General features: G+C 51.0%; 2 protein-coding genes across 3 annotated transcripts in view; one reads left to right on the top strand and one right to left on the bottom strand.

Moving 5' to 3' along the window:
- Positions 1 to 27,879, bottom strand: part of LOC134506522 (neuronal acetylcholine receptor subunit alpha-7-like) — a 97,023-nt gene that overhangs the window by 56,602 nt on the left and 12,542 nt on the right. The gene's annotated exons all lie outside the window — the stretch shown is intronic.
- On the top strand, positions 404 to 24,358 carry CELF3 (CUGBP Elav-like family member 3). Its single transcript, XM_063316841.1, has 12 exons — positions 404 to 1,049; positions 8,204 to 8,286; positions 17,858 to 17,906; positions 18,135 to 18,263; positions 19,604 to 19,683; positions 20,551 to 20,694; positions 20,846 to 20,978; positions 21,180 to 21,329; positions 21,961 to 22,026; positions 22,119 to 22,214; positions 23,344 to 23,487; positions 24,075 to 24,358. Exons 1-12 carry the CDS (start codon positions 905 to 907, stop codon positions 24,200 to 24,202), a joined length of 1,347 nt encoding a protein of 448 aa, XP_063172911.1. The 5' UTR covers positions 404 to 904; the 3' UTR covers positions 24,203 to 24,358.

The following is a 27,879-nucleotide window of genomic DNA, read 5'->3' as shown; positions in this document are numbered from 1 at the left end:
TGGAGAGCCGTGGGCAGAACAATCGAGATTTCCTTCCTTCTCCGTGAGAGGGGAAGATCGTTTGGCAGGCGCGCCGCTTTCGCCCGAGTTGGCACTTTGTTGCCTGTCCCTAACTCTGACATGGTTATTAGTCAAGGGAAAAGAGGTGGACCGGCTGGAGGATTTTGTGGGTAAAGGAAAAGGACCGAAAAACGGAGCAGGAGACTCCGACCTGCACCACACTGCCGAAGCGGAGCTCCAGGAGGGGTGGGGGGGGAGGGAAGAGCTCGAAAGAAAGAGGACAGCGAAGAAGGCGGCGGGGGGCCGTAAAAAAGCCAAATACTAGGAAGAAAAAAAGAAGAAAGCCAGCCAGCCAGCCAGCCAGCCGGGGGTGGGGTGGGGGGGGGGGAAATCACAACCGAAACCGACGCCTCAGGGAAAGTTGATCGATAAACTTAATTAACTGCTCCCCGGCTTTGCAACTGCAGCACCCGAAGAAGCAGAATGAGGGACTGGTGCGAAAACTCGTGAGTAAAGGCCAGGCATCTCCAACTCTGGGCTTGGCGCCTTTGGGGAGAGAGAGAGAAAAACCCAGAGACTTGCTTTTATTTCGTTTTATTTTAGTTCTTTGGCTGGAGGGCAAAACAGGGCGCTTTCTCCTGCGAAGAAGGCTCGGCGAGGGGAATTGCGGACATGCCAGTCAATTAAACCGAGACCTGAGGGCTCCCCCCCCCGCACCCCTCCGAAGCTGCCCGTCGCTTTCCATCTCTTTGTTTCATTATTCCAAGTCTGACAAGTTCCCCTGGTTTATTTCCATCGGTTCCGGCGTATTATTATTATTATTATTATTATTATTATTATTATTATTATTATTATTATTTTGGGCTCGGCATTCCCAATTTGAGGCTCGCTCCCGTTTGGACCAATGAAGGAACCGGATGCGATCAAACTTTTCATTGGACAAATCCCTCGGAATTTAGACGAAAAGGACCTGAAGCCGATATTCGAACAGTTTGGCAAAATCTACGAATTAACGGTCATTAAAGATAAATACACCGGCATGCACAAAGGTAGGGAGACGGGCGGCGGAAGATTGGGAAGGGTTTCGAGGCGGGCGGGCGGGAGGGGACGCGGCAGAAGTGGAAAAGGAAACGGACCGAGATTGGACAGAGTAAAGGTTGGAAGTGTGTGGCTGGGGGCACCAACCCCCCCCCATTAAAACGGGAAGTGGGGTTCAACGGCTCTGCTTCCGTGTGACGGACGGTTCTCGCCCAAGCCGCCTTTAAGGTGTACGAAGGCCGTCAAAACTCGGCATGTGAGCAGAAGCGGGTTTCAGATCAAGGGTAGATGTGTGTGTTGGCGGGGGGGGGGGGGCACAGCAGATGGCAGGAGACTGAGCTGGGAGATTTGCATGAATAGAAAGTTGGGCGGGGACCATCCGCAGGACAGACAGTGGGACGGTGTGTTGGACGAAGCTCAGAGGGCCACATTTGGCTAAGCCGGGGGGGGGGCGAACAGGGCTTGCAAACGGGGGGGGGCGATGCCACCGAGGCATGGACGTGGGGAGAAGGGTGCATAGAAACAACGAGGCTGGCGGGGCTGGCACGAGCTGGTTCGGTGAAGCCTTCGAAAGGTGTAAGCCTGGTCTGTTTTCCCCCAACGCCTTGCTGAGGATAAAAACAAGCTGGGATTAGACCAAGCCTTGTCTCAGCGGGTCTGGGGCAGAGAGGCGGCCGCCTCTGGAAACGGGCGGCCGGCGTTTGGGGCTCGCGAGCCTGGCACGGATCTTGGGGGAACAAAGAGGAAATGTGTATTTTTAGCTGAACCCGGCCTTGGCGCTGGGGGAGCGGAAGCGGCTTTCCAAGTTGAAATACGCCAGGTTGACTCAGCTCCGGAGAGTTTTGGCTTTCAAAACAAGGAGGAGGCATTCGCCAGCCTCCCTCTGGCTGGGTTTCCGGAGGATCCGCTGGGACTGTCCAAAAGCAGGTTTTCCCTCCCAACACAACTCCAGAAGAGGACGTGAGTTTGCTTGACTCTCTGGCGGGGTGTGGGGGGCGCGGGGGTGGGGTGTTAAACCCTATTTGACAGCATCTCAAACTTTGGTATCTATATTTGGGAAGGAAGGAAGGATTTTCTCCCCTGCAACACCAGGATGATCTGCATTGGTTTGTAAACATCCCCCCCACCCTTTCAAAAGCCACGTTTAAAAGAGGGGAAAGTGGTATGAGATTCCTGGAAGCCGAGTCAGCTAAGAATAAAATCTAATTAACCCAACCAAATGAAAGTTAAGAGGGGCTAAAAAATAATGATTATTCCCCAAGTCTGGGTCCCCTTCATTTGGGTTAAGCCCACAGACCCTCACCGCCCACCCCACCCACCCACCGGTGCAACTTTTGGGCAAAGCTGGTCTGTTTTCATCTGGAATGGCTGATCCCAACTGGCAGGGATGGATAAGGGCTAGCAGGTATTTGCTGTGCCATTTCATGAGCTTTTTTTTTTTGGCTCTGGGGAGGGAACCAGGAAGGAGGGGCAGGGAAGCAGCATTTGCTGAGTCAATTCTCACCTTAAAGTCTCGGAAAACCATTCCTCTCCCATAAGGTGGGAAGGGATTGCATTATTTAGCACCCTAATGTGCCCAGACTGAGTTGGAAAAGGGTATTTCTCTGCAGACCAAGGATCAGACAATCCCAAGTGACAGACAAAACCATAGATTCAGGTTTCAATCAGCCTCCTTGTATTTTTTTTTTTCAAGGACCACTGAGGACTAGAACCTTAGTTTATTTTTCAGGAATCAATTATCCAAGCACCTGCTTCGAAGCACCAGAGGCACCAATATGATCATCCTCACTAGTCAGGGCTTGGCATGGTCTAGGAAACTTCCTGTGTTTAGCATCTGTGTTTCCTTTTTTTTTCTTCTCTTTTTTTAATGCAAATAGACCATCCATTTTGGGCCGATGGTGAAAAAAAGATATGATTAAAGGTACAGGAGCAAAGTCAAACCACAAAGATGTCATTGGAAAACTTTGGGAGAAGGGAAGAAATCTGCACCGTTTAGGATTTCACTCTTGGGCACTGGTGGGACACAAACTCCTAAAAAAAGAAGCATCAGGATTTTTGCAAGAGGTGAAATTTCATGCCTGGCGGTGCTAGGCTGAGTGGTGTAAAATCCTCCTGAAAAAAAATAAATCCACTAAACTAATGATTTCCTCAAATAAATTTCTGGCCAAAATTTGCAAAGAAACACGGCCTATTCCAAATCTGAGGATGATTTGATTTTAAAAAAAAATCATTGCCAACCATCAGTGGCTCAGTATTTAGAGATGAGAAAGGAAAGGTTCAACTTTCCCATTTTTTCCAGGGCAAATTCATCATGGCATGTTACTAGTCCTCAAGGGAATTGGCTTCTCACCTCTGCTCCTGAGTGGAGTACATGAAGAATCAGATTTGGGTTGCTTCATCTAACTAGTAAATAGTAAATTTAAAAAAACTAGTAAATAATAAATAGTAGGGGCTATAAATAGTAGGGACATGGAAGGGCTGCTGTGTTGCTCCAATTTTCAGTCAAAGGTTTTCCCCAGCCTTACCTGCAGGAGAGGGGGGCGTTGCGTTCAAGAACTTTTGCGTACAAAACGGCACCTTCAGCCATAATCTCATGCTCCCCCCCCCCACATATTCTGTGGGATGCTTCCACTTTCAAACCATGTCCTAGATGCACCCCGTTATTCTTGATGAACAGGTTTTAAAAACAGCATTTAAGTTAGGGTTGATTCCAAGCATCATCACCTTCCAGGATGCCCCTTTCCTTGGGCCCACATCTCTGGCTGCCAACTTGGAGCAAGCACATGGCTGTCCTTTGACAGGCACACGAAGATCCAATGCAGTTTCACCCTCATCGCAGCCAACAAGGCCAGAAGCCCATCCTCACCCAAGCATGGGCTGGTTTGGATTGCCGAAGGGCAAAAAGCTGGCAGCTTTAGATATCAGCAGGAGGGGGGGGGCTTGAAAAATGACTGGTTGTAGCAAGGGCCAGGCTACAACTTAGGCCAACATGTGCATCATGCTCTGCTGATACAGATAAGGAAAGAGGGCCTTTTCAACTCAGCCACAAGGGCAGAAAAAAATCTTGTTTCGGCCCCCTTGACGGAGCAGGGCCTTGGCCAAATGCCAAGAATTGCTAAGGGTTATTCTGAATATATGAAGGACCTCACCCCAGCACTGATCGACTATATTGGCTTTTGAAAACATGTCTTCGCTTGCAAGGGGTGTCTTTATCTCCCCACCTCTATACTTCGCCTCTCTTCTCTCCCCCCCCACCCCAACGGCCTTCCTCACCGATGATGCCAAGCACCTAATTCTTTTGCTGATCCATGGCCTCCAACCTGGCGCCCTCCAGAGCCTTTGGCCGGGGATGATGGAAGTTATAGTTGAGTGCATCTGGAAGGTGTTTGGGACTGAAAAGAGGTTTAGAGTGAAGGTAGATGCTTGCAAGGGAATCAAGACAGGTGTGTTTGTCTAAGGTAGAAGTAAACTATAGATTTAGCTGTGGCATAGTTAGCAGATCCAAAAATCTTTAGAAAGTACTCACACCAACCTTAAACTTAGAATGAACTGTCCTTAAATCGGTGGGATTTGCCCCCAAGTCAGCGTGTTCCAGAGATTTTTGTTTTCCCTTTTGGCTTTTTCGAACCAGCTGAATGATGTTTGTCAAAATGTAGAATGCACCAACCTTTTTCTTAAAGAACAGAGGAAGCTAACCAGAATTCAACCTATAAATAAAGGCCAGGGACAGGTTCTTGGCCTGTGGTCCAATGCTTCCAACTCTTTCTTATGGAACAAGGGAATTTAAATAATTTAAAAGAAAGAAAGTGGCCGGGAAACTTTGAAGGATTTGGGCATGATGTTGTACAACCAACTCAAAGCAAAAAGTGGGGTTCTTATCTGTCTCGCACAGACAGAATTCTGGAAAACACCCGTTTAAGATGCAACGGATGGCTAAGGAGGGGGAAAAAGAGATGGATTGGGCTTTGGGGATAGAGCTGGGTAGATAAAAATTTTGTTTTGTTTCCCTAAATGGATATTGACAGTATTGTGCTTGTAGGAGGTATCGCTGAAGGAGGATAGAGAAAATAATCAGGGGTCCTTCTGACTCTTTTACTATTCTACGTTTAGGGTCCAATTAGGAGGGAGGGAATAATTTTGCCCCCCTGAATCCAGGGGCTGAGGTCTCTTCCCAAGTGGAACCAATAGAGAGCCTGTCTGGATTCATCCCGAATTTGGGCACGGGGAGGAAGCCAATGCGAATTTGTAAGCCAGGCCCGGCTACCACATTTAATCCTGAGCACATGAGTCAGGCCTTGGGACAGGGGCTTCGGGGTGGGGACAGAGGCTCTCAATCTCCTACAAGTTGAAAACTAGCATGTCAGTATTTTAGCCCTAGATCTCTTCCTGCGAGGTTGAATGTTCTGCATGCACCGATTTAATTCAGATTTGGGGGGAGTTGTACATGGCGTGGTCTGAACGCTCCCCCGCAGCCCGATGATGCTCTGCCCCTCCGTTTTTGCTACCCCCTCCCCTTGCTAAGCCCTCTCCTAAACTGGAAAATGGTCGGCAACAAAACAGGGAGATTGGGTTGAAGGAAATTAGAACTTCCAGAGATTACAGTTGTTTCTGCTTTTTGGAAAGGGATCAGACAAAAGCTGGGGGGGGGGGCGTGGAAGAGGAGAAGAGGCCTCCCCACAAGTTTGTGCATGGGTGCCAAGCATGCAATGTGATGCTGGGGCTTCTCAGTTGTTGCTTATCACTCCACGCCCTCTTCAAGTTGCTAGTCCTCAGCGTTTGGCTGTTTCTAGCTCTCAGCATCTGGTGTTTAGCAAAACATCCATCCTCATGCCGTCAGCCAAGGTTTTTTCCCTTTGTGGGCACTCGGAAGCCACTTGATTCGATCTGTCATCTTCTTATATGTTTATTTTGAGAAAAGGGATCAGCGGGGCGGGGGGTCCCTTTCCTGCCCCATGGTGTCTTTTCGTTCCCCCCCTGCCAGAAAGCGACTGCTGGCAGCTCGTCGGCTCGGCTGACGTGGCACCATCAGACCGAGCCGCTGGAGCATGACGGGGTTTAGTTTTTCCACTTCGTTGCCTGTTGTGACAGGCTTGCCAGCAGAGTCTAAATATAGGCGCTGTGCCGAAGCTTGGGAGAAATGGAGCATATTTTGCTGATGAATTTTTTTGCAAAAGGTTGGCAGGGAAAGGGAGAGGGTGCAGGGGGGTCCGTCATGTCAAGACAAGTCCCCTCTCTTTCAAACTGGGCCCGGGGCCGGATGGAGAGGAAGCTGGACCAAAAGGCAATAGGCTTTGTAGTCTCAGGATGGCTTTGCGGCTCGTAGCCGGGCACAAATTCAGGCCTGCACAGTTTTGCTTCCCAGGTGCAGCCGGGCGAAAGAGGCTGCGGGAAGCCTCTGAGGAACATCCGTGCGCTTTTTTCAGATCACGGCTGTTATATTTATTTTGGGAACCGTGGCACCCCGCCCTCTGCGCATGGTAAACCCGGAAGCCAGGCTGACCTTAAATTCAGGGCAACTTCTGAGCAATCAGATCGGGAACCTTGGATCTTGATTATTGAGGGACACGCGCTAATGCTCATTGCAAGGCGCAAAATGCCAAGCTGAGCATGCTTGGGCTGCGGAAGCCGATTATTACAAGCAGCCGCCCCGCGCCAGTGAAGAAGTGGCATCGGTCTATGCTCAGAGGCCCCGAGAGCTGTAAAGCACAGAGTCCTTGGTGCTCTCTGAGGTTGGTGGCTTGCTTGCAGACATTTCATTGCCCAACTAGGTGGCATCATCAGGGCGAGGGAGGGTGGGGGGCAAGCCACTGTATACAACAGGGAGCAAAGTCATAGCTGGCAACGTGGCCCAGCCCTGCAACGCGCACCTTCCCCCAGCCATGCTCAGCTCTGCATTTTGCACCCTTTCTATTTGATGCATTTGCGCTCGGCGGAGAATATAAATGCGTCCCGTAAACATCACAGCAATTTATATCCAGGCTATGTGCAATCATCTTTATTGCAATGTAATTCTAACCCACAATGCCCACTTCGGCTCGATGGGGTGGGTTTTGACTCTTAGCAGAGAGGAAAAGGTCTTACAGACAGGGCAAGATATCCAGGACGGGGCCTTCGTTTCGGATTTCCTGGCCCCAACAGGATTTTGGTTGGAGTTTTTTCAGCTCCTGGCCCTGTTTTCACGCCCTTTGACCTGCACGAAATCCGCTCTGCCTTCATGTCCCCCGTTTCTGTTTGCAGTTCATGGTCAAGTTGGCTGTCGGCATTCAGACGTAACTTGGGGTCACAAGCCGCTGACAGGCAGGGGCAAAAAGATTTGGGGAATATTGACAAATCGGAGCATGCCAGGGTCGACGTTTCCCGACGGTGTGTCAAAGACGTTCCTGGATGAGATTTCGTGGATTAAGTGGCCTCCGGGGAAACGGGACCCTGAAATCAGTCTCAAACTAGCCTCTGCCTGCCCCGTCGACCCCTTATTCCTTTTTTAAAAAAAAATCAAGCTGGAAAGGTAATTAAAAACACCCTGCCTTGGAATCCTGGCTTAGGTTCAGTCAGGCTGGAAGGAACAACGTTTGGCTCTGTTTGGTTTGTAAACATTCAGCCTATCAATTAACAAGCCAGCTTTCTGGGCCAGCTATTTCCAGCGCAAAATACCTCTTTTTTCCCCAACCGAGTGCCCTCCGGATCCTACACTGCGTGGTCCATCCGTAAAGGTGACGGGAGATGTGGTCAATAATATCTGGAGGGAGAACTATCATTTTATACTGGTTTAAAGTTAGCAGCTCCCCTCAATGTTTCTCCTATCCCACCTAAGCTCGCCAGGTGTAGGCTGGGAGCACAGCATCTGCTGGTGGTTATTCAAGAGGTGATACATTAAGGTAGACTGCCTCCGGACACCGAGCTCGTTTGATTGAGAGTTGGCGGCTCCTTTTTGCCATGGATTCTAATTTAGGGGTCCTTCTTTTCTGGCAGGAATTAGAGGGAAAAGGGAGGAAGGAAACTGTGGAACCAGTTTCCTTCTGGCCTCTCCAGTTAGGATCCAGGGCAGTCAGAATCTGCCCAGGGTGCCCTGGGCATCGCTGAATGGCCTCCGGATTTGGCTGTGAACAGCACCGGGAAGGGATGTCTTTGGGGAGCCATGTTTAAACCCATCCTTTTTCTCCTCCAGGATGTGCCTTCCTGACTTACTGCGCCCGTGAGTCAGCCCTCAAGGCCCAAAGCGCGCTGCACGAGCAGAAGACGCTGCCAGGGGTAAGTCCTGTTGATCGCTCCTCTGTCCACCCACTCTGCCGGTGCCCTTTCCACCCCCTTCCTTATCACCTGTTGCTACCCTGGTTCACACACTGCTCTCCTCCTGGTTCCGGAAATGGGAGCTGACAACCCAGATGGCTTCAGCATTTGCCATGATGCCAGGCAAACACCGTGTGTGTGTTTGTGTATGCATGTGTGCGTTGATCCCACTTAGGTCTTCCTTGTTTGCAGATCTCATGGCCGAGCGCTTTGTTTGCAGGAAACCAGATTTCTCCTCAGGCTTATTTAAGCTCTAAGAGAGATGTCGGGTGTGTTCAAGAACAGTGCCTTTTGAATTCACTTGCGCCCAGCTGCACTCAGGATATTTTCTGCCTCTACTTGTGGACGGGGGGTATTTAGTCAATTGCATATAACTTTCTCAATAAATCAGTTGCCATCTGGGGGCAGACTCCAAGGGTCATAGTCAACAGTCAGGAATCTAAGTCTGCTTCTCTGCCCAGCTCTTGGGTGGGTCTAAACTTAACAATGGGTTCACCAACGACTTGTGGTGTCAGCAGTGGGATCAGTATTCCCAAGTCCATACGGAGAACCTGAATCCAGGAATCGGTGTTCAAATTTGGAAATAAAAGTCTTGCAGGGGGCTGTTCATAAGGTGGTCTGCCTGCCCTGGGGGCCTGTTTTCCTTTTAGAACATTCCCATCGCTCCATCTGCAGAGAAAGACAATACAGTTTTTAAAAAGGGGCAAAGCATATGCAGAAAGCCATCCTGTAGTTACTCCTTAGCAGAGCAAGCAGCTTATCTAAACCAAATGTGGCACGTGGATGATCACACACCCCACCCCAAGTGCAGAATCTAGCGTTTGGAGATCCTTGCCTTTTCATTTTTTTAAAAAGTCAAGTTTCTAGTTCTCACAACTGCATGTGGAGCAAAGCCTGATGTTGCAAGGTGAATGGAGGGGGAAATCCTCCATCCTCAGGCGGAAAGCAGATTTGCTTCTTGTCCAAGGCATTAACTCTTGACCTAACCTCGTTTGCTAGGCTGCAGTTGGGGATAAAAGAGGAGAAAAGATACGGGCTGCCCTGAGTCCTCGGGAGAAAAGGGTCGGTTGTAAATAGGATCACGAAATCGGATAAGCGTCGGCCCGGCTTAGTGAAGGCTAAGAGGTCAGAAGACCCTGGAGGAAAGCTGGCATCAGTCTTGGCAGAGGGGAAGGGCTGGGCAGGAGCAGGAACAGAGAAGGCATCCAAGTTGGCTTATGAACAAGCCCAGGTTTAATCCTTGCAAGAGCCCAGGAAAATGGCCCGCATCGTCCGGGGGACGGTTTGACCTTGCAGATGCAGCAAAGGGTTTAGTTGTATTATTTGGGGAATGGGTAAATGTGGAATCGGGGGGCTCCAAAGCACTTGGCTAAGGAAGCAGGTGCTTCTTTGCGGGGTTCGGGGTGATGCCACCCCGTTTCTCCCTTTGCCCACCTGCCCTCCTGGGCGAGGCCCCCGCTCTGCCCACTCCGGTTTCCTGCCAGCTATTTGCCCAAGGAGGGGCTGTGAAAAGGAGCAGGTGTTTCGCCAGCTGTCCCCCTGCTTACAAGAGCTATCTCACTCTCTGGCACGGCCTCGTGCCAAACCCTCGTGTCAGGCTCAAAATTCGCCTTTGGCTGCCTGCCGGGGCGGGGGGCGGGAGCTCACCTGCAAAGGAAAATCAGAGCACAGGCTGGCTTGAGAAGGGCCACTTCCCCCTTTAAAAGCCCAGTCCAGTTGCTAGTCTGACGGTAGCCCACCGATGCCCACCACATGCAACTGCCCTGCCCAACTGGGCCTTTGGGAGTTGGCCAGCAGCACAGCCAGTCTGGCATTTTCTCTTATCCCCTCCCCGGCATCTGGAGGTAGACTGCTTCTATGCATGGGGGTTCCTCTAAGAAGTCATGGCAGAGAGCCGTTGATCGTGTTCTCTATGAATTTGTTCCTTTGCAGGGAGATAGGGAGATAGATAGATAGATAGATAGATAGATAGATAGATAGATAGATAGATAGATAGATAGATAGATAGATAGATGATAGATAGATAGATAGATAGATAGATAGATAGATAGATAGATAGATAGATTTAATGTAACAGCCAGACAACTAAGCTGCAAGAGAGCCACTGGCCCAAAGTCACCCGTGGAGCTTCTTAAATGCCTGCTGCCTTAGAGGGAAGGTTCCACGCCTTGCATTCTCAGATAGACTGCCTTGGCAGATGGGAGCTCTATGTGTCACCACGGTCTGGCTAGATCTCCCCAATTCAGAAACCATGCAAGCTGGGATTCCACCGCACACGATCCAGATTTCTGATCCTTTTATTTTTATGCTGGCACCTTTGAACCAAAACAGCTCCCCCCGTCCCCGGCCCCCAAATTCTCGCTGGGCAGGATAAAGGATGCTGTGTAGAAACGGCCCACTCTTGTGGATAGGGTCAAGGATCAGAAAAGCAGGCTTCCAGCAGGAGTCTGGATGGGGCGTGGTGACAGGGAAGGTGGTGGGGCCGAGTTGGTAATTTTGGAGCACTAGGCGGACTCATTACTCAGCAATGCTGGTCTGTCTGTGCCGTATCTTGGTCCCTCCTCCTCCTCCTCCTCGTGGGAGCCTCTAACCTCAAAGGCCATGTCACCCCTTGCTGGACCCAGATGCTCCACAAACTGGGGGTGCAAATCTGCACTACCCCCACTCGGCACGCATAGCATGCCGGGATCCCAGGAGATCTGGGATTGGGCTGGATTATCCCCGGATTTACTCCCGGGGAAGCCAAGCCAAAGGGTTGGCAGGGGGGCGGGGGGCGGCAGGCAAAACTGCATTAGAGAAGGGACACCAGGACCCTTACCTTTTGATCTTGAGCCCCACCCCAGGCTGCGGACGAGAGGGAGGAGACACCAGGAGATGCACTGAGCAACCCGGCGGCCTTGCTGCCGAACTGGGGGGGCCTTTCTGAGAAACCGATGCAAAAGGGGATAATTCCTTGCTCCGTGTTTTGGATGTGTCTGCAATAGAACCCCCATATGCAGGGGAAGTATACCTTTCAACCTCCCCGCAGCCAACTGGCTGCACAAAGCTGGACCACGGCTCTTTTGTTTTTTGGCCGGGGCTGAGGAGGCAGAGCTGTTATCCCCTGCATGCCCCCCCCAAGCTGTGAAGGTGGGGATTTGTGCCCAGAAGGCCTGTGCGAAGCCCCCAGGAGCCATCCTCGGGATGTGGGGTGCAGACTGGCCCACCCAGGCAAGAAAAACAGCAGTTAACCTGGTTTGGCCACCAACTGAACTGACATGGGCAACTGGCTCTCCCTGTTTCATAGCCAGCGTGCCACGATTGCGCATTTGGAGACATCCAAGGCTGGGCTGGCTGGCAATTCAGAGGACCCTCGTGCCACCCACTTTGGGGGCTCCAAGTTGGAAAAGATTCATGTATGCAAGTTGTCAGCAGGGTGTGGTCAAAAAAGTCAAAATGACAGTCCCAAAAGTGTAACTCAGTGTTTCTCAACCTTGGCCGCTTTAAGATGGGTGGACTTCAACTCCCAGAATTCCCCAACCCATCTTAAAGCGGCCAAGGCTGAGAAACACTGGTGTAATCAAAGCCCCACCTGGATTTTTTTGTGCATCGCAAAACTGGCCCCAAAGCCTTTTTGCTTTAAAATTCTTTTTTAAAAACCCTCAAGATTTCTTGCCCATCCGATGCGATAATGGGCATTTTTGCCCAGAGAAACCTGCGAGTTTAGACACAACGCAGCCCACAATTCATTCACGCTGAAGATCAGGAGCTAAGCCACGCAGCCTTCCTTTCCCTCTCACCCCCAGCAGCTTTCTCTTTGCCAAAACGGGGGCGCTTGAGGTGCACTCGGCCCAGATGGCCAAGCGAAGTTAAACCGATGTCGTGATGCTGCTAATCCCCCCAATCCCGAGCTTCCATTTTCTTGGGCGGTCTGGATTCCCCGTCAAGGGTCTTCCGAGGTGTAAATGCAGCCAGCCTTGGCCATCCCGTTCCCCAGCAGGGCCCGCGATGCGCCAAGGGCAGAATTTAGCCTGGTTTTACGAGTCCTTTTTTTTTTCCCCTGCAGGAGCACAAGGACGCTCAGCTTGTGCCTTGTTTGGCCCTCCCCATCCATCCTCCTCTCTTCTCCCCACCTGGGGGAGGTGTGATGGCCATGGGGAAGGGGGCAGCAGAGATCAGCCGAGCCCAGCCTGGCAGCCAACCCTGTTTTCCACCTGCTGCTGGGCAGGGAGAGGCGCAGTGCCATTTCCTGGATCCTAAACATAGAGGTGGTTTTATGGCACCATCTGGGCAAAGCGCAAGCTGTTGGCACCCAGGCTGTAAGACTGCGAGAAGCAACAGTGCCACTGGAGGAGAACAGAAATTCAGATTTCTGTTCTGTTCAAAAAAGGCAGGAGGTCTCTTCTGGTCCTTTGCTAGGTGCCACGCTGGACCTGCAATGCTTCCACCAAACATCCAGGCCAGCACATAATTTCAACGCAAGCTCAGGGACTAGAAACTTGATGGTTGTGCTCTGCAAAAAAAATAAAAATGAAAACGAAAGCCGTGCGTCTCCAGATGCTAAATGAAGGCTCCAGGCTGGGTCCCCAAATCCCAGTTAGCCATTCTGCTTTCCCACATCTGGAAGCTTGGGAGCCATAGAAATGATTCCAAAGCTCACCTTTCATCTGGCATTTCAGCCAAGATGCCCAGACGGCTGTGTTTGGGGCGGGTGGGGGCAATTCTCTCTCCTTTGCCCCCCTCAACAGCCTGGGAGAGCCCCCCCTCCAGTCCCAGAGCAGGCTGCCCGAGGGTCCCCTGTGGCAAACTGAGTTAGCCAAGGGAACCTGGTTTGGGGTATCGCCCCCCTAATGAGGCGAAGAGGATGGAATGTGTGGAACTGGCAAGATCGACCTGTTTGATCCAGGATAAGACAACAAGTGCTTTTATCTGATGGACTTTTTGCTGAAAGCGGGGGGGGGGGGGATGAATCAGTGACTTATGGATTGGCTGATTAAAAAGGGTTGAATGCGGGAAGAAGGGAATTATGCTGTAATTTTAATGAGGGCGGAATGAGAATAAGTTTGTTTGCTGTAAAGAAAATTGGAAGTCGCTTCTGTATGTGTGTGAATATTTTCTGTTCGTATCTCTTTTCACACTTTCTGTATCTTTTTTCTTCTCCTCCTCTTTAATCTCACTCCACATGCTTTTGAGTTTTCTTTTACTTTTGGGAATATGTTAGGAAGGACCTAACAGGTTCGATCTCTCTGTAGGGCCTGCCCCGACTGAAACTGGGCCTCAGCGCAGTGGATTAACACAGATTTAAAATAAATGCATTTGGGGGAAAGGGCTAGGAAAGAGAGGGTGGGAGGGGGCCGGGTTTCGAGCTGAGATTCTCTCCTTTTTTTAAAAAAAAAATCTGCTTTCTGCTTGTTTGCCTGTCTTTGCCTAACACAATCTCTCCCCCACCATAAAAGCCGGCAAAGGGCACACTTTTTTCTTTTCTCTGCCCCCGATCTCCCCTCTCCTCCCCGTGCTAAACTCTCCTTCTCATTGTTTATAGAGATAAGTGATGATGTCAGCACGGTTCCCATGGCAACCCGAGGGGATAAATGAGAGATGAGTGGGTGGTTGCTATGGAATATTTTCTCCAGTTGCCATAGAGACCAGGCATCTGCTTCCTCGCTTCTTTTTCCAGCCCCCACCTGCCCAAGGAAAAAAAAAACGTATTCCCCCCCCCCCCCGGCAGATGATGACGATGGGAAGGGAACAGCCTTTCAGAAGTTGACGGTTTATATAATTTTGGGGCCTTTCGTTCTCTAATATTGTCCGTCTCGGATTCCCCCACCCCCCAGGTTGTGATTTAATAGATCAGGGATGTTGTTTCTGGCAAGGCTATTCTATGCTCCCCCCCTTTTTTTTTTTAAATTTTGCATAAATGCACTGGCAAGATAGAAAAGGGATCAATGCTCTGTTTAAAGACAATTTTTAAAGACCTGCCTGTGCATTCAGCGGGCTCAACTCAGAGCCTTGTGTTCTGTGACAGTTCAGGAAATAAATACAGATTTTCCTCCCGTTTCTCTGTCCCCACTTTCCTACCTGCTAATTCTGCGGCTCCTTTTACTTGCCGTTTCAGACCACAAGAGCCTTTTTGTTGCACTGAAAACAGGTCAAATCAAAGCAAACAGAATTCCGTACCGGAAAAAAATTCGTGCATTTTTTCCTCTGTGGTTTTGCCTTTTTCTGTTATTAAAGCATAGGCTGTCAGCACTCAGGAGTGAGGACCCCTCTTTTTTTTTTCCTTTGCACTGTGTTGTTTGCAATGAGGAAAGTAAGTCATGGAAGGTGCAGGAAAGGTCCCCGAGAAATTTCCTTTCTCTGGAATAAATAATAATAATAATAATAATAATAATAATAATAATAATAATATCCTGAGTGGCAGAGGAGGGAAAGAAAGCGAGAAGCAGAACTGGTCCTGTTGGCTGCTCTGGTTACTGTGGCAACAGGAGGCGAAGAAAGATACAGGCCTCGGGCGCCATGGCAACCCCATCACTGCCTCTCGGGCTGTGATAGGCAGGAGGGTGTTTTGTGTCCTCTGCTTGCCGAAGGAGGCGGCGACGAAAGGAAGCTTTTGGAGTTTGGATAGAGACAGTTGGAAATGGTTCTCATTCTCCAAAGCCTGAGTGGGAATTTGTGTGCGGACCCCCAAATGCCCAGCCTGATGGTCCCCAACCCAGCTCAGGAGATGGTTGGTTGGGATAAGATGGAGCAAGAAAAACGAAAAAGGGCATTTGGGATTCCTTTGTCATTTCTCTGCCTCTAGGCCCACCAATTGGCTGAGCACCCTGGTTTTGGCCCCTGTTACAGCTTTCCCCATCTTTCGTCCCCCTTCAGCAGTTGGAAGGGCGGTGAATATTCCGCAACAGCCGTCTTGCAAGTTGCACCTTGCGGACCTGCTTGCTTTTAACCCCCCAAATCTCAAAGACTGGGCAGAGGAGGGGAAGTGGGGTGAAATCTGGCTTTGTTTCATCCTGGGAGCACCTCATTGAATTTTGGAGGATTGAAAGGGTCCTGAGAGATCATCCAGTCCAGCCCCCTTTCTCGGACCTGCTGGATTCTTGCTCTCGTTATGCCAAGTCAGAGAGGCTCACCCACTCTCTGGACTGCAGAAATTCTTTTTCTGGGGCAGAAAAATGGCTTTGGGCACATTTTGAACCAGCGAGCCCAGCTGAGCCCAGGCCTGGGGGGTTAAAATAAAAGTAAAACCTTTATTTGGCTTCCCCTCCTTGCACCCTGGTTCATGGCTCTGATGGATTCCTTCCCCTCCACAAATTCCTTTCAGCCTTTTCCAAGCGCTCCTTGGGTTAATAGTGGCTGCCACATCTTGTGGCAAGGAGCCCCATAGATTAATAAAGAACTCACTTATTTGGCGTGCATTATATTCAAGTAGAATACCAAGCAAGACAGAAAAATAGAGGCTTCTGCTATAAGGGCAGAAGGAAGGAATGTTCTCCAGTGGAACTCCCAGCCACAAGGCGCACCTTTTCAGCGGATGGCCCCAAATCTTAATCTGATGGGGAGGAAAAAAAATCAGCCTTTCCCCTAGAAGAGAGGAGGAGGAGAGACAAATTCAGTCTTCTTTTTTCTTGCAATTTCTTCCAGCTCTGGAATATCCTGATTAAACGCTCCCCCGCTACTGCAGACCATAATCCAGATGCTGCATGCACACGCAGCAATTAATACAAAAGAACGGTGGCTTCTCAATAAAGCCTGGGTGGATTTGCCAGGGGAAAAAAAAACATTTGACTGCCCCACCAGATTCAGAGGGCACTCCCTTACCTCCACGGTCTATTTTTAATTCAGGGTTACCTTGCTGGGATTGTAATTCACAGGTCTCTGCATTTGTGTGTAAAAAGGAAAACATCTGCTAAGTGAGATGGCAATCTTTTCATTTCTAAGCCTGTGGTTTTGGTGGGCGGACGGCGAATTCTTTTTCAAGCAGGATTTTCTTTCCTTTATAAATGACGTAAGACCTATTTTCTGGCCTATGCTACATTTTTTTTTATAGGACACCCAGCTCAAAAAAAACCCCAGCAGCCCTACTGTCGATTTTGGGGGACTGAGAGCAGACGTGTCTTCCAAGGGTAGAACTGTGCATGGTCCAGCGTAGCAGTCAAGCAGAGAGATTTCTAGAGAGGGCCAAAGCAGGGTCCAGTCTTTATTTCAGAAAGCAGCTCAGGTAGCAAGTCAGCCAGAACAGAGTAAATACCATTCAGTGGGACTCAGTGCCAGCAAAACTGCCTTCTTTAGGGCTTTTAAAGGATGCCCTGTATTGAGCCCCTTTTCAGACTGGTTTTCCATGCCACGCGATCAGTTTGATATGGGCGAATTCTCCTTCATAACTGTCCCAGCATGCAAGAAAACAGAACTGCAGTCCCAAAGATTTTATAGCTTTATAGCTCAGCCCAAAGGGAGGTTCTGTGGAGGATCTCTTGATTTAGCTTAAATTACTTTTTCTAAAAGAAGGCCAGGCATGCAGCCGCCAAAGAGACCCACGCCTGCTTATCTTTAAGATCCTGCAAGCCTTGAGGATACACCGCAAAGGTAGGTTCAGTGGATAGAGAGATGCATGGCAAGTAAGAAAGTTGGAAGGAGGAATAAAAGGAAAAACCAGCAGAATTTTGGGAGGTTTTCCATTTTGCTCCTTCTTGTTTTTATCCCCAGAAAATGCTATATTCGCAGGGCAGGCTGCCCCACCCAAGACAGGCAGAAAAGCAAGATGGTGGCTGGGGGTTGATCCACCTCTCCCGTGACGTGGCACACCGCCAGCCGAAGAGACGGGGGGCTGTAAGGATTCCCTCGAGGGTTGCCGGCTTGCAAACCGCCAAGCTGGACTCCCCCTTGTGGAAAAGTTCCCACGATGGCCCACATTCGCCTTAAGCCGCATGAGATGTTTCCTCAAGGGTGGGCTGGGCCAGGGGCCAAAGACAAAGTGAAGATATGCTGGCTTTTGGGGTGCCCTGTCCTCTTGAATGCCTCTTCGAGGTGATGAGCCAGAGAGAATACAGTTATATTATCATAATATAATAATAACGGAGAATACATTGTGAGGCGAAGTTCTCCTTGGCTTGCTAATGCTGGGCCTGAAAAAGCAGCCGGCCCTCGGCTAGAAAAATCCCACACTTTCTCCTCCTCTCCTTCCTAAGAGGCAATCGAAGGGGCCTCTTAGGAAAATTCTGTGCATGGGTGGGGCTGCCACTGAACATAAGTCAAAGGCAACTCCCCCCAACACCTGCTGCCTTCAGGATCTGGGCCACGAGGACACCCATGGCTCCTAGCCAGCTGGTTCCGGACATTCTGAAGGTGCTGCTCAAAGCCCCCAGAAAGGGCCAGCTTGGGACAGTTCGTCCAGCATCTGGCAGCCTCTTCTGTCCATGTCAGCTTCTAACAATGATACGGGGGAAACACAGCTCCGATGAAGGCGGGAAGGGCGAACGAGGCTGGGCTGTTCAGGTCAACCCTCCAAGCAATAACTTGCAACCAAAACCTCCATCCTCATTTCCTTCTCTTCCAGATGAACCGACCAATCCAGGTGAAACCAGCGGACAGCGAAAGTAGAGGAGGTATCGTTTCCTTCCGTGTCTTGGGGGTCTGTGGTTTGCAAATTCTGCATAGCCTAGAATTTATTAGGGCCCCCATTTTGTTATCTTAGCATGGGCTCCCCAAGATTTCGAGCTACGGCGTTGGCCTACCACTGTACCGTCCTACTGCTCTATCGATCAGATGGCTGGTAATTGGCAAGGGAGAGTTTGCCCTTTCTCTGAGCTACTTCCTGTCTCTTTGTCTTCCAGAAGACAGGAAGCTGTTTGTAGGGATGCTGGGCAAGCAGCAAACGGATGAAGACGTTCGGAAAATGTTTGAGCCTTTTGGGAACATCGATGAATGCACGGTACTCCGAGGTCCTGATGGCACAAGTAAAGGTGAGTTAACGTCCTTTTCTCATCTTCCAGCTCCTGTTTCCAGGTTGACCCAGGGATTCATTGCTCTGTCATCTGCTGTTCTGGAAGAAAATCTGGGATGGATACAGACTTGAGCAATTTTTCAAGCACTTCTTCGTACTTTTTTTGAGTTACGCTGCCCGTTGGCCCCCTTTTTATAGACGAAAAGTTTGACCAGTTTTAAAGCCGTTGAGGCTCCAAGAAGCCAGACAGGCTTTTGTGACCACACAGATTATAGCCAGTTGGAGCTGCACACATTTGCCTTTTGCTGCAAGGGCATAAAATCAGTGCTCAGATGGGGTAGGATGCTCAAACGGTAACGCACAACTCACTTCAGGAAAAACGAGTTTGGTTTGCTTTCAGCACAAATCCCAAAGCAGAAACGTAAAAGAGGGATGGATTGATTTTTATTTCCCTCCTAATACCTGCCTGGAGATATAATGTGAGTTGCCTCAGCAGATTGGCACAGAAGACTATTTCTAAATCATCGCCTTTCCAATTTAGCAGCACAAAATCACCATCTTGGAAACTTTTCCACTTTATAAAGAACTTTATAAAGATGAAACTTGGTGCCTAGTCTGAAAGAAAGTAATTCTTTATTTTCTTCATGATGGAGTTTGTTTTTTCTGTATGTAGAAAAGGGAAGTGCACAAAGCAAAGTGGTAAATGCAGTTGCTCACCATCCTGCAGTGTGTAAAGGGTGTAGCCCAGCGACCATTTAATCTCTCTCTGGCAGCCGTTCTCAACTTTTTGACCCTGGAGGACCCCTTGAAATATTTTTTCAGGCCTTGCTCGGGGAACCTCTGCACATTCAGGCTCAACTCTAGGCCAGAAGTTACAAAATAATTATATGTGTTTCATGGGTAGGCCTGTATATATGCATTAACAGTGTTCCTGAACTAAAAATAATGAAATTTTAATTTCATTTTTTTAAAAATTCCTTTAATGTGAAGCCTTAGGCACAAAAGCCGGCTGGGTGACCTTGGGCCAGTCGCTCTCTCTCAGCCCAACTCGGTGCAACGTAGACCAGCCACCCGGGCAACGTGACTTGTCACGGCTAACTAGTCTACACATCTGGCTGCTGGACCTCACAAGGATTTCCCGGCAAGAAAAAGCAGCATGAACACCGAACTGCTATGCCATACGATTTTTTTTTTAAGTGAAGCCTGAATTTAAAATAATTTTTAAATAAACTGATTTCCTAGGGAACGCCGTGTCTCCTGGAACACGAGGGTGCCGCGGAACCCTGGTTGAGAAACCTCTGGTTTGGCAGAACACGCTCCTTTTATTATTCACGTTTTCCCCCTGTTCTCCTCCATCAGGCTGTGCCTTTGTGAAATTCCAGATGCACGCTGAAGCCCAGGCAGCAATCAATACGTTGCACGGGAGCCGCACGCTGCCGGTGAGTCCTTCTGCGCAAGACATGCGCTGGCATGCCAGCAAAAGCTTTGACCTCAAAACTCTGCAAGCTGTAGAAATAAGGGGATTTTTCCCGTAGACTCGGCTGCCCCCGTGTGGTCATATCTTTGTATTGCACGTTCGCCACGCCAAGCATAAAAAGAAACGCTAGCTCGTCAGCGGGTGCAGGAAAAATGAAAAAGGCGTTCACCAATTTGCTCGGGGAAGGTGTTTTGCCAGGGTTGTGAACTTTGCGGCCTGCCTCGGTAGTTCTGCCTTCATTAGCAGCTTGGTGTCCGACAAGGCGCGAACTCGCAATTTAATAATCAGGATTAACTGCTCCTGGCTTCCCGGCTCGTTCAAGGCCCCCAGATAAAGCAGCCTTCCTTGCCAACTTATCTGGAAAAACAGGCACAGCTTGCTCCTGTGCTTTGGTAAAGGAAATGGCAGTTCAGAAATCTGGCCCGATGCTGAGGAGGGGGCATTTCTTCTGAGCCCAAATGCATGCCCGCCGTTTGGTACGGAGAGACTGGATGCTTACTGGGGGCCTGGAAACATGGCAGGACATTGTGATGGCAGGCAGGCAGGCAGGAAGGAAGGAGGAAGGGGTTAGAATGAAAGGAAGGAAGGAGAAAGATGGAAGGAAGGAAGGAAGGAAGGAAGGAAGGAAGGAAGGAGGAAGGGGTTAGAATGAAAGGAAGGAAGGAGAAAGATGGACGGACGGACGGACGGCAGGCAGGCTACACGGACACCCCTGCCCTGCAATTTCCTGAGAAACATCTCCACCCCGCACCCCCCGGAGCCCAGGCCTGCATCGCTGCTGCCCGCCACTTCCCAACGCTTCTCCCTCTGCCCCCCCCCCGCCCCCCAGGGAGCCTCTTCCAGCCTCGTGGTGAAGTTCGCGGACACGGAGAAGGAGCGGGGCCTCAGGCGGATGCAGCAGGTGGCCAACCAACTGGGCATGTTCAGCCCCATCGCGCTGCAGTTCGGAGCGTACAGCGCCTACACTCAGGCAGTAAGCGGGCCGGGCCCCCCGCCGCCCCCCAGGCCCCGCGGGGACGCGAGTGGGGTTGCGCTCGTGGGCGGGCGGGCGGCGGCGGCGCGAGGGGCGCGAGGGGCGGCGGGGCCCCGGGCCGCATGTGCCAATGCTGCCCCCGCCCCCGCAGCTAATGCACCAGCAGGCTGCCCTCGTCGCCGCCCACTCCGCCTACCTCAACCCCATGGCTGCCGTGCAGATGCAGCAGATGGCCGCCCTGGCCCCCAGCGGCCTCATCGCCACCCCCATCACCCCCTCCTCAGGTAAGGCGGGCGGGGCCGCGGGGAGGAGCCAAGGGCAGGCGGGCGGGGGGTCCGAGCCCCGCATTCCGGGCAGGGCGCCCGTCGGCGCGAGTCCGCGCGCCGCCCCGGCCCCGGGTTGCCGTCGGGGGCCGCAGGAGGGGCCCCCTGCCGCTCCGGGGGGCGGAGGCGGCCACCCCTGGGGCTCTCGCTTCCCCCCCGCAGGAAGCAGCACGCCGCCCGCCATCGCCGCCACCCCGGTCCCCGCCATCCCCGCCACCCTCAGCGTCAACGGCTACGGCCCGGTCCCCACGCAGAGCACGGGGCAGCCGGCCTCCGAGGGCATTTACACCAACGGCGTCCACCCCTTTCCAGGTACCTCTCCCACCCGCCGCCGCCCCTCCTTCCCCCCACCCCGCATTCCCACGGTCTACTCTCCTTTCCCCGGGCACCCAACTTTAGCACGAGTTAGAGCGCTCTTCCAAGCGCGTGGGCTCAGGGCGGGGCCCGATTCGCGGGTGCCCGAGCTTCAGTCCGGAGCCCCATCCAGTCTTTCCAAAAGCAGAAAGAAAAATAAAAGACTCTGCTGGTTGCTCTGCGGTCTGTGGTTGGATCAGAGCCCTGTTGCTCAACCTCAGGGGCTTTAAGATGGGTGGACTCCCAGAATTCCCCAGCCAGCATGATGGGTGGACTTCAACCCCCAGAATTCCCCAGCCAGCATGCCTTATGATGGGTGGACTTCAACTCCCAGAATTCCCCAGCCAGCATGCCTTATGATGGGTGGACTTCAACTCCCAGAATTCCCCAGCCAGCATGCCTTATGATGGGTGGACTTCAACTCCCAGAATTCCCCAGCCAGCATGCCTTATGATGGGTGGACTTCAACTCCCAGAATTCCCCAGCCAGCAGGTGGGAGCTTGGCCATTTTTAAGCCCCAGCAACTCTCATAAGTGTGTGTTGTTTTCCCATCTCCCCCCGCCCCGTCCCCCGATCCCCAATGCCACAGCACAGAGCTCAGCGGCCCCCGTGGACCCCTTGCAACAGGCCTACGCTGGGATGCAACATTACACGGGTAGGTGACCCGCAGGCGGATCCTTTTTGGGGATGGTGTCTCCCCAGCTCCCTGAAAGCTGAGCCCTCAGTCTCCGCTGCTTCCCCCCACAGCTGCCTACCCCGCTGCCTACGGACTGGTCAGCACAGCCTTTCCCCAGCAGCCCACCACCATTATAACCCAGCAGGCGCCCCCCCAGCAGAGAGAAGGTAAGCTGAGTTAGGGGCCACCCTGGGATCAAGGCAGGGCTCATCCAACAGGCTGAGCTCCCAATGGTTTTCTGGCCTGACTCGGCAATGCGGCGAACCCTTGGCCAAGCCAGGGTGCAGCTCGAACCATTGCAGGGACAGTGCTCCGGCGCATCTCCTCCTCCCCCCTCCCCGCCCATCCTCCTCGCTTGCTGCATCTCCGGTGGGAAGCCAACTCCAGGGAAAGAGAACCAGGGCAACCACATTGGGGCTGCAAACATCGAGCGAGCCACTAGAGGGCAGCAAAAGGGGAGGTTTTGCTGCCCTCCAGTGGATGTCTGGATTTTTGCAAAGATGGCCAGCCAGCCGCCAAGTCAAATGTAATGCTCTAATGCCACGTTTCTCAACCTTGGCAACTTGAAGATGGATGGACTTCAACGCCCAGCGGGCTGGGGAATTCTGGGAGTTGAAGTCCACCTACCTTAAAGTTGCCAAGGTTGAGAAATGCTGCTCTGATGGGTGGTTAAAATAATTTGTTCACAGTTTTATCGCTGTAGTCGATCCCTCCAGTGGTTTTGCACAACATTGCACAACATCTTTCAAGCTGTTGCAAAAGGAGGTGTGTTACTGTTATTGTTACCACCACCACCACCTAGGGCCAGTCTTCCTCGGCCATTCAGTGGTTGCATGACCCACCAAATCTCCATCTTGACAGCAGCTTCTTCGCCTCTTACGCAAACACAGAATTCGGAAGCTGCATTTTTCCACGGCTGAGCAACATGGGGATCCCCAGGACCCCCAAACTTTTACACGGCTCCTTTCCTTCCAGACGCCACAACCTGCCTTACCGGGTTTATCTTATTTTCTTCTAAAATAATTCAGCTGGCATTTGGGGGCATAGCCATGGCGAAGAAACAAGGGGGAGGCCTTGGCAAAAACGCCAAGGAATCTTTCGCAACCGGATTGGGAAACGCTCCTAATATCGTTGGCGTTAAGATGAGGACGTGTATTTATCTTTATTTTTATTTTATAAATTTATTCGCCGCCCACCTCCCCGCTATGGGAGATTTCCCAGCAATCTCTCCCCAACCCGGGCTGTTCCCCGTCTGTTTCTCCTTCTCCTGCCCAACAGCTTGGTTTCCTTTTGCAGGTCCCGAAGGCTGCAACATCTTCATCTACCACTTGCCGCAGGAATTCACAGACTCCGAGATCCTGCAGATGTTCCTCCCCTTCGGGAACGTCATTTCGGCCAAAGTCTTTGTTGACCGAGCGACCAATCAGAGTAAATGCTTTGGTACGGAGGGGGATGTGGGAGCATCTCCAGAGGGGGTCCTGAGGCTAAGGTGTCCCACCACCTTTCCTTCCACGGGCCCAAAGGACGACCATCACCGCAGCTCCGGTTCCTCAACCCGAGAGCCTTGGGTGGGTGTCCGGCCAACCTGTTCCGGCTTGGAACACAGTTTGGGCGTTGCGGGCACCGAAGCAGGGCATCGATCAGTCCCCAAGCCAATGAAGACATTGGAACCAGGTCTTCTCCAACTGAAGGGCACCAGACCATCTGGAGCTGCTTTAACACGAGAAGAGGAACGTGTGTGGAGCGCGTCCCAGAATTACGAGGCCTTGGTCCTCTATCCTAGGATGTATTAATCGTATTAGGAGATGTGCAAGGGCAATAGATCCCCACCCCATGTCTTCTTTTGGCCATAAGATCTCAGGCAGATGGGACTTCCTGCGTTCCACCAAAACTGGATCTCCCCCCAATCCCATTTCTTCAGCAAGGGAGGACCACGCAGCAGGGGGTCTCCCCGCGCGCTCTTGGCATACGCAGGGCCCTTCCCGCCCCTCGGCTGCGAGGTCCTTCCTCACCTCTCTCTTCTGCAGGATTTGTAAGCTTTGACAATCCTGCCAGTGCCCAAGCTGCCATCCAGGCCATGAACGGCTTCCAGATCGGGATGAAGCGACTGAAGGTCCAGCTGAAACGTCCGAAAGACGCCAACCGGCCGTACTGAACCACTGCCCGCCAGGTGGGTGCTTTGCCAGCCGGGCTGCTGGCAGAAAGCGAGGAACTGAGTCGCACGCTTCTTCCGGCGGCAGGATACAGCCCCTTTCTTAGTCTGGCTCGTTTCTCAAAACCCACCGCTTGGTGGATTTTTAAGGGCCTGAAAGAGATTATAGATTATAATTTAGGATTTCCTATATGATGGAGCTTTTCCTTCCTGCCCCCCAACTCAGCACCCCTTGTTTTCCTTGAAAGGGACCTGTGGCTGAAAGAAAGACCCCCACCAAATCAAAACATGATAAAATTCAAATTAAGAGTTCCTCTCTCAGCAGGTTTAAGTCTCCGCTGCTGAGCTTAGGGAGCAAAACAGTTTTTAAAAGGGGCAAACTGGAAATTTCACAGTGATTTTCATCTGCCATGAAATTTTCCATTGTCAAGCAGGGATTTTTTTCCAGGGCACGGAGGAGACCACCTTGTCCTTGACAAGAAGTCCAGATGGTTTGGGTGCCTTTATTATTTCTCAAGAAACACTTTTCTGGCCTAACAGGCAGTTTGCACATAATTTGAGGCGTGATTACTAACCCAGGCCCACAATTCCGACTTAAAATTTCCTCCAATTTTTTTTTTTTTTTAAGGGTTCAGCCTAGATCGCTCCAGATACACACCTCTATCTGAAATACAATACTTCCTTTTAAGGAAAGAAGCTGTAGAGGCTTTGTTTTGCTTTGATAATGAAAAGGCCTCCTTTGCTGCCTATTCGGGAGGGGGAAAGGAATGCTATAAGACCCCCAAATGCTGAAGAGGAGAAACTTTTGAGTTCCAAAAAGCTGCATTTAAAAAAAAAATCATTTCTCAGGAAAGGCTTTCTGTTCTGCAAGACGCCTCTTGTAATTTTTTTAATGATTATTAGTTATGCCCTTTTACCTCTGCCTGGGGCATTTTACAGAGTGTAAAAGCAGAGATCCATCCAGTGAAGAGCCTTAAGGAAATATAATTTTACCCAGGAAAGGACAGAATTTGCAATGTGCTGGGGGGTGGCATGTGTTTGTGTGCGTGTATAATTTTCCTCCTGTTACATCTCCAGAATCCATTGGAGTTGGGCAGCTATAATAAATCTGAACAATCACAGGGGGTCCTTGTTTAGTGACTGCCTCATTTTGCCACCATTCGCAGTTACGACAGTGATAAAAAAGTAACTTTGTGACCAGTCCTCACATTGACGGCCTTCGCAGGTCTGTAAAGCAAAGGATAGCTGGAGTAAGATCATAAGCAGTTGCAGTTTCACTTAGCGACTGCTGCGCTTAACGACTGAGTTGCCGGTCCCAATTGTCGCTAAATGAGGACGTCCTGTAATAAATAAATGATCTGCTCAGGAAGAGGTTCTGGGAGGGCTCTAAATCCCTTTTTCTATTTCACTGTTAGCATTGTAGATAGCAGATAGCTGTTTTCAGCAGCTGTGTCCTGATGGGGTGTCCTTATCCACTTCTGCATTGGACTCATGACCTGGTCTTTCTTTCCCAGTCCCCCCCCCCCCAAATAAACTGGGTGCTGAGAATTTAATATGTCCAGGTTAAAATGGTTCTGTCTTGTCTCTCTTAATGTGTAAGTAGCAATGTCATTTTCTTTGAATAAACGTCTTTTCCTTTTTAACCTGTTTCTTTCCAAAAGGAAAAATGCTAAAAAAAAAAAAAAAAAGCTTAAAAAAAAAGGAGGGGGTGGGGGGAGCTATTGATTAATTTTGTCTAGAAAGCACACATATTAAGAAAGGAAGAAAAATGAAAAAGAAAACCAAATTCCCCCTTTTCTTTCTCGGCTGCTCGAAATCACGCCCTCCCGCCCTCCCTCCGGCAGGGGTCCAATCATATCTTGAGACGTCTCTGTTGCTAAGCCACCATTCGTTGTCGCGGGAGACCTAGATCCGCCCCCCCTTGTAAGTTGCATCCTTTGGAATGAACAAAAACTAAAGTGGTTGTATTTTTTCTCCTTCTCCTCCCCATTCTTCTCCCTTTGATTTGGAAAGGCCAACCGTGTGACGTCATGTGAATCCGGGTTGCACACTTTTTGCATGACGTCTGCGCGAAATAGCATTTCTCTGGACGTGCTGTGAGTTTCCGGATTGTAGTGCTTGTTTGGTGGAGTGCCGTTCCCTCTCTCCGCGCCCCCCCACGAAGCATGCACGCCCGCGTGCGCCACGCTCGCACACGCAAACCGGAGCCTCGGGCCCCAACCGGCCCTCTCCCTTTGCAAAAAAGGAAGCGCGGTCCCATTGCAAACGTGGTGGCCCTGCCAAGCCTTTGGCTCCCGTGTGATACGGATCCAACCCATCCTCCTCTCCCTTCTACACGCCATGTGTTCTCACCGTTACTCCGTCCGTCGCTGTCGTCACCGTAAATCCCCCCATGGGCTGTGCTTTTTACAACTCTCTTGCCTGTGCTGTTGTTTTGCTTGTCTGGTTTTTGTTTCTCAGACACGTTGGTTACTGGTGCCATGACTGGTTTGTGCAAACGCAAAACTTCCCGTGGCTTCTACGTTCCCCTGTCCCCGACGCCAAGACGCTCCCCGCCTTTGCCCCACCAAGCTTCCTGTGGCAGGGTTGCTGCCGTCCAATTCCATGCTTTTACTGGGCCAGGCTGCTGAAGATCGAAGACGGCCTTGCCGTTCTCCGCTCTCCTGTTAAAAAGGTCTTGATTGGTTCCCGCAGCCAGAATGAAGCAGTTAAATTGCAGGGCTCGTAAATTGGATTCATTAACTAATTCCGCCATTAATTGATTGAGCAATTCGCTGCCAATTTAAAAAACAGAGTTGTTTAGACGCGTGGCACGGCCGCCCCAAAAATGAACTATAAAAACGGCCTTTTCGGAATTAAGATCTCGGCCGGCAGCTGCCTTAGCGGATGGACAGCTGCGAAGGGTGTGAGCTTGGCTGCGTGCGCAAACTGCATTTTTGCGGGGCCCTCACAACATGGGCGCACCATGCGCAAACCAAGTCAACATTAAGGGGATGGAGCCCCTGAGCCAAGGGCCCAAAATGGGGACATCTTTGGCTGGCAGTTGCAGAATTCAAAGGGGGAGGAAATTAATGTTTTATTCCCACCACGTTGTGCCAAAATTGCAGCCACCTCCATGGCAAAACCTTCCCAAGGTGGATAAGGACAAAGGTGGGGCAAAGGAGATCCCCAAATCCTGGGGGGGCTCGGCTTGCAATCTGTTCTCCTCTCCCCCCCCCCTTTCCCCCATCACCTCCATCTTCCACCTGGTCTCCAGTAATGCATGGACCTCCATTTCCATCCTCTGTCCCACCGCCATCCTGGACGCAGGTTCCACCCAGCCAGGGAGGTTCCGCAAGGAAGAAGTCACAGATCTTCAGAATAGCTCCTATCTCCACCCCGCCTTCCTTCCCTCGTTTTGGTTTTTGTCATCGTTGTTACTGTGGTCGTGGATCTCTCCTGTGTCTTGTTTCTCTGTGTATTTGTCGGTGCGTATGTGTCCGTGCGTTTGTGTTGCCGGTCCCGTGGAGATGTCTGGACGAGGTGCTCCGCAGGGCAGTCCTTGGGAAGCGTGATGGCTTTGAGGCTCTTCCGAACCCCGGACTCGGCTCAGACGGGTTGTCGGGGTGTCCACCTTCCCACCCACCCATTTTGGGCGATTTTTTGCCATTTTTCCTGACAGCAGGGAAACCAGGAGAATG

The sequence above is a fragment of the Candoia aspera genome, chromosome 17 (genome assembly GCF_035149785.1).
Source record: "Candoia aspera isolate rCanAsp1 chromosome 17, rCanAsp1.hap2, whole genome shotgun sequence".
In the NCBI taxonomy this organism is placed as follows: Eukaryota; Metazoa; Chordata; class Lepidosauria; order Squamata; family Boidae; genus Candoia; species Candoia aspera.
This window is presented reverse-complemented; position numbering and strand designations above follow the sequence as displayed.